Consider the following 10,838-nt stretch of genomic DNA (forward strand, 5'->3'; position numbering starts at 1 on the left):
TGCTCCCAGTGTGTCCCCAGTGTGCTCCCAGTGTCCCCAGTGTGTCCCCAGTGCTCCCAGTGTGTCCCCAGTGTGCCCCCAGTGTGACCCCAGTGTGCTCCCAGTGTGTCCCCAGTGTGTCCCCAGTGCTCTAAGTGTGTCCCCAGTGTGCCCCCAGTGTGACCCCAGTGTGTCCCCAGTGCTCCCAGTGTGTCCCCAGTGCTCTCAGTGTGTCCCCAGTGTGTTCCCAGTTTGTCCCCAGTGCTCTCAGTGTGTCCCCAGTGTGTCCCCAGTGCTCCCAGCGTGTCCCCAGTGTGTCCCCAGTGACACTCCCGCCCTTGGCGTCCCTCACGGGCTCCTCCGAGCCCTGGGCCCCCAAAGGAGCCCCCAAAGTCCCCCATCCCCAAAGTCCCCCAGCCCAGCCCAGCCCCCCACCCTGAACTCCCCGCCCCTCTCAGCCCCACAGCTCCGTTCTCGCAGCGCCCCCCGCCCCGCTCACCCGTGGGGCTCCCCGGCCTCTGCCTCCCGCTGCTCCCCGGCTCCTCCTCGGCCACGCAGGCGGCGGGGACAAGGAAGGGACGAGCCCAGGGGGGTCCCCGGGCCGCCGCACCTGCCACCGGAGCGGGGTGGCCCCGCGGAGCGGCAGCGGCCGCCCGCCCGCGGTCACGGCCACGTCCCGCCCGTGGACAGCGCCCGTGGGGACACGGCCCGGCCGGGCCGCCGCCACCCCGGGGACATCGGCCCCGGGCCGCGGGGACAGCACGGCCCCGCTGGCGGCACCGGCGGCGACCAGGAGGACACCTGCCCGCAGCCGCCACCGCCGCCGGCGTGGCCCCAGGGGGTGGTGACACGGGCTGAGGGGGGACATGGGGCTGGGGGGTGACAAAAGGGCTGAGGGGTGACACAGGCTGAGGTGACGAGGGGCTCAGGGGTGACAGTCCTTCCCCAAAAGACAACTGCCAGAATTTAACCACTTTCACCCACACTTCAGTGTTACTGCAGCAACCCAAAGGCATCTTTGCATTTTAATATCATTTTAATTGGACTCAATCCACACTTCCACCACATCCTGATGCTCCGAGTCCCCCTGCCCCCCAAAATCCAGACGTCCCCTTAAATCCCTCCGAGCTCCCACTGCGGTTTTCATCTTGATTTTCCCAAATTTTGTGAAGCCAAAGCTTCTCCTCGATATTATAATTTTTGTTTTTCCAGCCCCGCCCACTCCTCTTCCTGAACAACACTGTATTTCAGGGGAACAGGTAAGTGGAAAAAACAAAACAAACGGCACTTAGATGTGAGTTGTGGCTGAAAAGGGGTTAAACACCCCCCCAGCAGTGAATTCTGTGGGGGGGAGCTCTGAAATCCACAAAAACCAGCAGGGAGTGGTGAGGAAGGGGATGCCTCCTGCCCCTCTACACCCCAAACATGCTTCAAAAGGTGGGGGAACGTTCCAGGTGTCCCTGTGTCCCCTGGTGGGGGCACACAGAGCCACCAAGGGGGGCCCCCCAAAGACACCAGAGCCACCAGTTCCTTTGGGCTTTAATAAACCAACGGATCTGGGGTAAAATTCAGTTTGCCAGCAGGAATTCTTTGTGCAGGGTGGGGTTTAACCCCCAAAGTCCTCGGAGCGGGAAATCCAGGGCGGGGAGGGGGGGGGGAAAGGTGTAAGGGGCTTCAACAAGGCTGAATTTGGGGGCTGCACTCCGGGGACCCCCCCTTTGATGCTTCCCACCCTCGGAGTGAGCAGTGACACCCCCAGGCCTGACCCTCTCCAAACCCAGAACCCCACAAGGCTCTCAGGAAAATCCCACAGGGATCTGGGGGGGAAATCCCAGAGCGCTTCTCAAGCACTTGGGGCGGCCCGTGACATTTTAGACCGAGAAAAGAAGCAGAGGAAAACCCTCCAGGCAAGGAGTCACGGCCACCAAATCCCACCAAATCCCACGGGAAGCATCCAGCAGGTCCCACAGGATCACCCTCAGGTCTGGCGGCCGGCGGGCTCTCTCCCATAATTAACGAGGCGCAGTTAGTTACTGGAACAACAGAAGCCACCTCTCCTCACGCTCTGCGGGCTCCAAGGGAAGGGAAGAGCTCAGCCAAAGGCCGGAATTTTGGCAGCACCAGGCTGGGAATCACCAGGCTGAGGCGAGGGACACGCAGCTGCCGCCCCACGATCCGCCAGGGCTCCAGGCCGGGCTCAGGGACACGGGGCTGTCACTCCGGGGGCCGCCTGTAGTTGAGGGACAGCAGCACCATGCTGTGGGCCAGCAGAGAGGCTTCCGAGGCTGCAAGAGCACAGGAGCAGGGTAAGAGACACTGGGGGGCACTGGGGAGACTGGGAGAGACACTGGGGGACACTGGGGAGACTGGGAGAGGCACTAGGGGACATTGGGGTGGGCACTGGGGGACACTGGGGTGCTGGGGTGGGCACAGGGGGGCTCTGGGCAGCACTGGGACAGGAATTTGGCAGATTGGGAACACTGGGATGGGCACGGGGGGAGCACCGGGCTCCTGGTCCCACATTCCCATCCCACTCCTGTTTCCCTTCCTTCGGGGCTGCAGGGTAGCGACACCTGAGCACAGGTGTGGGGGGTAAGCCCAGGTGGGGACAGAGTTCTCCCCCATCAGCCCCAAATCCCCCCGGAGTGCCCAGAGAAGGCTTTTGGGTGAAGCACCTTGGAGCTCACAGGAGAGCCTGAGCCACTGCTCCAGCCACGCTCGGCACTCGGCGCGGCCCAGGTGAGTGGAGTTCAGCCCACGCAGGTAACAGGCCTGGGGACACACGGACACAGTCAGGGAGGGACACACAGCACTCCAGCCTCACACCAGGACTCCCCTGGAGGAAGGGGAAGACAAGGGAGGAACTCTTCCCCACCCCAGGTGAGATCCCAGCGCGGAAAACCTTCCCCAGGAGAGATCAAGCCCGTGCCCCAAGGCCACGCCTGGTGACACCCGAGGTGCCACGAGGCCGGGCCAGGTGTGCTGAGGTGTCCTCACCGCTCGGAGCTCCTCCTCAGAGAGCTGCCCCGGGCCCAGGAGCAGCAGGGCACGGTCCAGGTGCCGGATCTCCAGGACGTGGCTCCGCAGGCGGTGCCGCAGGAAAAAGGCTGGCAGGTGTGGAGTCAGGAACAGCACCTGGCTCAGGGCTCTCTGTGGAGGAAGGAGCACCTGTGACAGGTCCAGCCCCCTCCTAAAGCAGGGCTGGGACACATCGAGGCACTCCCCCACCTGCCCACGTGGCTCCAAGGTGGCCTTGAACAGTCCCAGGGATGGGGGAATCCCTCCCAGTGCCTTCCCACCTGCACAGGGAGGAATTCCTTCCCCAGATCCTCCTCTGGATTCATTCCCGGCAGCTCCACGTCCCTCTAATGCTGGAGGCCCCACAGGTGGAGGCAGCAGCGCTGCAGGTGGGGCCTCACCTGAGCCCCCTTCACCTGCTGCCGCAGCGTGGGGCTGAACTCAGGACCCCAGGGCGTCTCTGCAGCTTTTCACCTGCACCTGGAGTGGCTCTGGGGCACACCTGAGCGGGGTGAGCACCTGGACTGAGCTCAACTCACCACATGATCCACCTGCAGCCTGTTCAGCGCCAGCAGAGACCCAGAGAACAAACCCCTCACAGCCAAGAGCTGGGCCAGGTGGGGCCGGGCGCCTCCCTGCACCTGCAAGAGCCCCAGGAGCACAGGTGACACGTCTGACAGGTGACAAACACCTCCCAGAGCCCCTGACAGGTGACAAACACCTCCCCCAGCCCCCTGACAGGTGACAGATACCTCGCAGAGCCACAGGCAGGTGACAGACACCTCGCAGAGCCCCTTACAGGTGACAGACACCTCCCACAGCCCCAGGCAAGTGACAGACACCTCGCAGAGCCCCCAACAGGTGACAGACACCTCCCAGAGCCCCTTACAGGTGACAAACACCTCCCAGAGCCCCCGACAGGTGACAGACACCTCGCAGAGCCCCTTACAGGTGACAAACACCTCCCAGAGCCCCCAACAGGTGACAGACACCTCGCAGAGCCCCCGACAGGTGACAGACACCTCGCAGAGCCCCCGACAGGTGACAGACACCTCCCAGAGCCCCTTACAGGTGACAAACACCTCCCAGAGCCCCCGACAGGTGACAGACACCTCGCAGAGCCCCCAGGCAGGTGACAAACACCTCGCAGAGCCCCTTACAGGTGACAAACACCTCGCAGAGCCCCCAACAGGTGACAGACACCTCCCAGAGCCCCTTACAGGTGACAGACACCTCCCACAGCCCCAGGCAGGTGACAGACACCTCGCAGACCCTCCGACAGGTGACAGACACCTCGCAGAGTCCCCGACAGGTGACAGACACCTCGCAGAGCCTCCGACAGGTGACAGACACCTCGCAGAGCCCCCGACAGGTGACAGACACCTCGCAGCGCCCCAGGCAGGTGACAGACACCTCGCAGCGCCCCAGGCAGGTGACAGACACCTCGCAGAGCCCCCGACAGGTGACAGACACCTCGCAGAGCCCCCGACAGGTGACAGACACCTCGCAGCGCCCCAGGCAGGTGACAGACACCTCGCAGAGCCCCCGACAGGTGACAGACACCTCGCAGAGCCCCAGGCAGGCTGCTGGGGGGCACACAGACCTGTGCACAGAGCTGCTGCAGCAGCTGCCGGGGCTGGGGCTCGGGCAGGGCCGCGGCTGCCAGCGCCAGGCTCCGCAGCACGGCCGGGTACCAGCCCCTGCGGATGCCGTCGTAGGCGTCCAGGAACTCCAGCTGCTGCCTGGGGGTCCAGAACTGCCGGATCAGCAGCTGCCGGGGGAAGAAGTACCTGGGGAGAGGAAAAGGGGGGGATTCCAGGGAGGGAAGAGCAGGGCAGGCAGGATGCAGGCTGGGGGGAGAGGCCAAGGAAAGCTCCCCGGGGTGGGGAGGCACAATTTAACCTGGAGTTTTTGGTGTTTGGTCCCAAAGGGATCAGGGGGTGGCTGAGGTTGGGAAAGGCTGTGGTCACCCCTGGTCACGTCCCCAGGTGCCACATCCACACGGCTGTGAAACCCCCCAAGGGATGGGGAGTCCCCCTGCCCTGGGCAGCCTGTGCCAAGACAGAACTAACTGCCTTTTCCAGGAGGAATTCTCCCTAAAACCCAACCGAAACCTCCCCTGGGAGCCTTTCTGCCTCATCCTGTCACCTGAGAGCAGAGCCTGACCCTCACCCGGCTGCCCCTCCTGTCAGGGAGTCGTAGAGACCACCGAGGTCCCTCCTGAGCCCCCTCACATCCCTCAGCCTCTCCCGCTGCTCCAGCTCCATTCCCAGCTCCATTCCCAGCTCCAGCCCCTCCCTGTCCTGCACTGGGTACCCAAAAGTGACCCCAGGATTCCGGCTGGGGCCTCAGCCGTGCCCTGGTGCCAGTGGCCACGCTGGGGCTGACACCAGCCCGGTGTCTGTGGCCTCCCTGCCCACCTGGGCTCATGTCCACCGCCCGGGTCCTTTCCTGCTGCTCTGTCCCTGGTCAATCCTCAGCCCATGGGCCTCAGCCCCTCGATCCCACAGATCCACGCCCGGGCCCTCTGTGGGGACCTGCCCCTCAGCACATCCACACTGCCCAGCTCCCCTGTGAGCTGAGGCGACAGGGAAGGACATGAACTGAGGGCAGGGGGAGAGGGCGGGCTGGCCAGCAGAACTGCCAAAATCCCACGAGTTTAAATTTTATTACTCTTCTTGCTTATTTTATTATCATTTTTATGATTATATTCTTACTTTTTTTACTATTTTATTCTTATTTTTTTACTATTTTATTCTTGTTTTTATGATTCTATTCTTATTATTTATGATTTTATTCTTATTTTTTACTATTCTATTCTTATTTTTATGAATTTATACTTATTATTTATGATTTTATTATATTTTTTCTATTTTATTCTTTTTTTCCTATTTTATTCTTATTTTTTACTATTCCATTCTTATCTTTATGATTTTATTATTATTTATGATTTTATTATATTTATTTTATTCTTATTTTTACTATTTTACTGTTATTTTTACTATTTTATTCTTATTTTTATGGTTTTCTTATCATTTATGATTTTATTTTAAAAATTTTCTATTTTTTCTTATTTTTTACTATTATTTTTTACTATTTTATTACTATTCTTTACTATTTTATCATTGTTGCTGTGCACTAACATTTTATCGTCACCGTTTTATTATTGCCTTAAACATTATTATTTTTTTCATAATTAATTATTATAATTTTTAAAAAAGAAAATTCAAGTGATTTTTAACTAAAAAATTTCAATTTATTTTCATTGATCCCGTTATTTCTCAGGAGCTGGGAATCCCACGTGCACAAACCCCGGGGATCAGGGACTCCAGGGCCGGGGATACTCACATGAGGATAATGACCAGGAAATTGGCGAAGGGCGGGATGGCGATGATCCCGATGGGAATGGCCTTGAGCACGTCCCTGCGGAACTGCCTCCAGCGGGAGGCCACAGAGTCACCGCCGGACACCGAAGCGCCCGAAATCCCCGAGAACTGCCCGGCCCCGAGCTGCCCGCAGCCCCCAGCCCCGCTCCTGGGCGGGGATTTCATCCTCCTGGCTGCTTTCTCCCTGCCAGCATCGGCGCTAACACACGGCAGCCGCACTTTGTGGCCGGACTCGGCTGTTTATTATTACGGTTTATTATTTATCTATTGACGGACTCCCAATCCGTGAGCTCTGACCAGCAAGTCAGAAAATCAAGGTGAAATCATGTCTAACTTTTCCCGAGGTTATTGAAACGATAATCAGCCAATAACGAGGTGACTCCTCAATTATTTACATTTCTGACCCAACAGTGACCACCCAAGGCCTGCAATGAGGACATTTCTCACCCAATTACAGAAAACCACCTGTTGGAATGCTAGAAACTTCCATTTCAGACTTTAACGTGAGGCAAGACAAGAGGATTTGGGGGGTTGTCTTTGTCCTTCTTCACGGGTTTGGGCGGTTTGTCTGTAACTGGGTGAGAAAACTGTGAGCTTTGGGTGGTCATTACTGGGCCAGAAATGTAAATAATTGAGGAGTCACCTCGTTATTGGCTGATTATCGTTTCAATAACCTCGGGAAGAATTAGAAAGACGTGATTTTACCTCGGGCTTCCTAGGAAAGAACAAATGCACCTCATTTCTTTAGCTTGCTGGTTGGAGCTCGTGGACTGTGAGCCCGTAAAGACCGTGAATAGAGAAGATACAATAAACAATCCAACTCTGAACTCCGCCTCTTGGCAAGGGAAAAAAGAGGCCAAAACCATCGCACCACCCAAAGCCACGAAGAGGAAGGTGAAGAAGAAGAAGGTGAAGGACTCAGACAACACCCCAAATCCTCCCTCTGACCTCCTGTGTATTCAAATACATACCAAACCCCCCCCCCCCAAATCCTCAGCCTCCAGAACTCCAAGGGGGATTCCAGGAATTCAGAGAGGAACCCCAGGAATTCCCAGAGGAATGCCAGCGCTGTTCCAGGGGCAGGGAGCACCCGCAGGGCTGCGGGGGGCAGGGCGGGCAGCCCCCGGCACACACCTGGCGCAGCCGCTCCATCTCGCGGTACGGGAGCTGCTGCGAGCTCAGCCTCTGCTGGGACATCTTGGATTTGATCCTCAGGATCTCCTTCACCTCCAGGAAGAGCGCCTGGATCCCTGCGGGGAGGGACGGAGCTTCCCCTCAGGGGGGGATTCCACCCCGGGCGGGCAGGGGGGAGGGGGTGCAGCCACTGCTCCTGTTCCAAAATGTGTCTTCCTTTGGACAGCCACTGCTGGGACTCCAGGGTGGGGACCATGTGGGGACCCCCCCGGTCGGGACCCCCCCTTTGGGACCCATTTGGGACCCCTTTTAGAACCTCTTTTGGGACCAATTTTTGGGACCCCTTATAGGACATGTTTTGGGACCTCTCCCCCCCCCTCCCCCCCCATTTGGGACCAATTTTGCCCCCCCCGTTTGGGATCCCCCTTTTAGAACTTCTTTTAGGACCAATTTTGGCCCCCAGCTGTTGTTTGGGCTCCCCCCTCAGCCCCCACCTCCCGGGACACCCCATTTTGGAGCCCCCCGCCCTCTCCCAGACCCATTTTTTAATCCCCTCACCCGTTTTGAAGGTGCTGTGCAGGACGTAGAACCGGGGGAAGCTCCTCTGCAGGTACCGCTCGTACCGGCTGTTTACCCACCGCGCCGCGGCAACCACGGCGGCCACGAGGGCGCGGGAGGCGGCGCGGGAGGAGAGGGAACGCGCCGGGAACCTGCGGAGCTGCGAACACACCGGGGACCTGCGGCCCCACACAGCCCGCGTCAGCTCCCGAGGGGGGCACGTCCCGGCCGGTACCGCGGGCCACGGCTGCCCCCCGCGGGGGTCTCCGCTCACCTGGACAAGCCCAGAGCGAGTTGCGGCTGCAGGCGGTGGCGGGGGGCGCTCAGAGCAGAGGGGCCGAGGCGCCAGAGCCCCCCACGGGCCGCCGCCCTGGACAGCGCCATCTTGGCGGGTCACGGGGCGGCCATCACGTGGGGCTCTGAGCGCTGATTGGCTGCCGCGCCGGAAGTGCCCGTGCTGGGAGGCTCCGGGTCCTGCCTGAGCCCGCTTCTTTCCGTTCCCCCCGGCGGAACCGGACCCTCCGCACCACCACAACCGGGCACGGCCCCGCGTTCATCCCGGGAATCCCGGCCCTGTCCCGGCTGTCCATCCCGGGAATCGCGGCCCTGTCCCGGCTGTCCATCCCGGGAATCCCGGCCCTGTCCCCGCTGTCCATCCCGGGAATCCCGGCCCTGTCCCGGCTGTCCATCCCGGGAATCCCGGCTCTGTCCCGGCTGTCCATCCCGGGAATCCTGGCTCTGTCCCCTCTGTCCATCCCGGGAATCTCGGCCCTGTCCCGGCTGTCCATCCCGGGAATCCCGGCCCTGTCCCTGGCTGTCCATCCCGGGAATCACGGCTCTGTCCCGGCTGTCCATCCCGGGAATCCCGGCTCTGTCCCGGCTGTCCATCCCGGGAATCCCGGCCCTGTCCCGGCTGTCCATCCCGGGAATCACGGCTCTGTCCCGGCTGTCCATCCCGGGAATCCCGGCTCTGTCCCGGCTGTCCATCCCGGGAATCTCGGCCCTGTCCCGGCTGTCCATCCCGGGAATCCCGGCTCTGTCCCCTCTGTCCATCCCGGGAATCCCGGCTCTGTCCCGGCTGTCCATCCCGGGAATCCCGGCTCTGTCCGGGACCCTCCCCGGGGTTCAATCCCTTTCGCGGCCCTTTGCGGGGCCCGTGCAGGAGCTGCCGCTGCCCCCGCGCTGTCCCCGGCCCTGCGAGAGGCCAAACACGCCGGCGGAGGGACCGGGACCCCCGAGCCCCATCCCGGCGCTTCCCGTCCGGCCTGCACCTCCCGGGGCAGCGGCAGCGGGCGGGACCCTCCGTCTGTCCTTCGGTCTGTCCCCCGCTCTGTCCCCCGCTCTGTCCCTCTGTCTGTCCCTCTGTCTGTCCCCCGCTCTGTCCCCCTGTCTGTCCCTCTGTCTGTCCCCCGCTCTGTCCCCCGCTGTCCCCCTGTCTGTCCCCTGCTCTGTCCCCCGCTCTGTCCCTCTGTCTGTCCCCTGCTCTGTCCCCCGCTCTGTCCCCTGCTCTGTCCCTCGCTCTGTCCCCCTGTCTGTCCCTCTGTCTCTCCCCCGCTCTGTCCCTCTGTCTGTCCCCCGCTCTGTCCCCCGCTCTCTCCCCTGCTCTGTCCCTCGCTCTGTCCCCCTGTCTGTCCCCCGCTCTGTCCCTCTGTCTCTCCCCCGCTCTGTCCCTCTGTCTGTCCCCCGCTCTGTCCCCCTGTCTGTCCCCCGCTCGGTCCCTCGCTCTGTCCCCCGCTCTGTCCCCCGCTCTGTCCCCCGCTCTGTCCCTCTGTCTGTCCCCCGCTCTGTCCCTCGCTCTGTCCCTCGCTCTGTCCCCCGCTCTGTCCCTCTGTCTGTCCCCCTGTCTGTCCCCCGCTCTGTCCCTCTGTCTGTCCCCCTGTCTGTCCCCCGCTCTGTCCCTCGCTCTGTCCCCCGCTCTGTCCCTCTGTCTGTCCCCCGCTCGGTCCCTCGCTCTGTCCCCCGCTCTGTCCCCCGCTCTGTCCCTCTGTCTGTCCCCGCTCGGTCCCCCCTTCCCTCCCCGCGCAGCCGCAGCGCTTGTGCCCGCAGCCATCCCCGAGGCCCTCCCTACGTAGGTCGTGTTTATTTTCCTCATTCCAGGTGCCGGAACAAACATTGTCCAAGGATTTTCGGGAAACACCCGCAGCCCTCGCCCTGAGCTGTGTCCGGGAACACCTCCCGGCTCCTGGGGAATTCCCCAAACCTGGCGCCACTTCCCAGATCTCAGGCAGCCCCTCCGTGCCCTGGGGACCCTCGGGAACGCTTTTCCCTCCCCGCGGGACGTGGCATCGCTCACGCAGCCCGGCGCCCTCCTCACCTGTGCCCAGGTGTTGCTCACTCAGCTGTTTATTTGTCGGCAGCCCGCTGGGGAGGGGGTTATCGCCGCCCCCGGGATAAGCGATAAGGGCGGATCGATGACCCGGGACGATCCCCGCCGCACGTCCCGGGGCTGCCCGAGCAGAGTCCGGGAATGGCAGAGCCGCCCGAGCTCCATCAGCCACATCAAAGACAGATTAATGACCACTTAATTAACGATTGGGAAACGCCGCAGCCTTTGAGGTGCCTCGGAGCTTCCTCGGGAACTCTGCTCGGGGCGGAGGGAGGGACGGAGGGGACACCCCTTAAATAAGGAGGGCTCAGCCCTCGGGAGGGAGCGGGACGCTGCCCCAGGATCCCGGGGGTGCTGCAGGAGCCATGCCCACCCAACCCGTCCCTGGCTGTGAGCTGGGTGAGTACCCGACCCCGCCGGGAGCTGGCATTGCCCGC

At 61.4% G+C, this 10,838-nt stretch overlaps 1 protein-coding gene across 5 annotated transcripts; it reads right to left on the reverse strand.

Moving 5' to 3' along the window:
- Positions 1–996: 996 nt before the first annotated feature.
- Positions 997–8,459, reverse strand: LETMD1 (LETM1 domain containing 1). Of its 5 annotated transcripts, none has more exons than XM_066207488.1 (9): positions 8,350–8,459; positions 8,076–8,254; positions 7,518–7,633; positions 6,346–6,428; positions 4,601–4,787; positions 3,537–3,638; positions 2,977–3,129; positions 2,655–2,751; positions 997–2,209 (listed from the first exon to the last, which is right to left on the reverse strand). In XM_066207488.1, the coding sequence occupies exons 1-9, from the start codon at positions 8,457–8,459 to the stop codon at positions 2,112–2,114; spliced, it is 1,125 nt and encodes a 374-aa protein (XP_066063585.1). In that variant the 3' UTR covers positions 997–2,111. The 5 variants fall into 5 exon arrangements, with proteins under 5 accessions (XP_066063585.1, XP_066063587.1, XP_066063586.1 ...); XM_066207489.1 differs by having other exon boundaries at positions 2,119–2,264; XM_066207490.1 differs by lacking the exon at positions 2,655–2,751 and having other exon boundaries at positions 997–2,264.
- Positions 8,460–10,838: the final 2,379 nt, after the last annotated feature.

The sequence above is a fragment of the Chamaea fasciata genome, unplaced genomic scaffold, assembly GCF_029207755.1.
Source record: "Chamaea fasciata isolate MVZ Bird 193981 ecotype frontalis unplaced genomic scaffold, bChaFas1.0.hap1 SCAF_41, whole genome shotgun sequence".
Classification (NCBI taxonomy): Eukaryota; Metazoa; Chordata; class Aves; order Passeriformes; family Sylviidae; genus Chamaea; species Chamaea fasciata.

Bases quoted from the DNA above. Each gene is read 5' to 3' on its own strand.
- LETMD1 (XM_066207488.1), bottom strand. From the start codon at position 8,459: ATGGCGCTGTCCAGGGCGGCGGCCCGTGGGGGGCTCTGGCGCCTCGGC. The intron at 8,255-8,349 runs GTGAGCGGAGAC...GTGGGGCCGCAG, and splicing joins CTCGCTCTGGGCTTGTCCAG to GTCCCCGGTGTGTTCGCAGC. The intron at 6,429-7,517 runs GTGTGTGCCGGG...CGCTGGAGGCAG, and splicing joins AGATGGAGCGGCTGCGCCAG to TTCCGCAGGGACGTGCTCAA.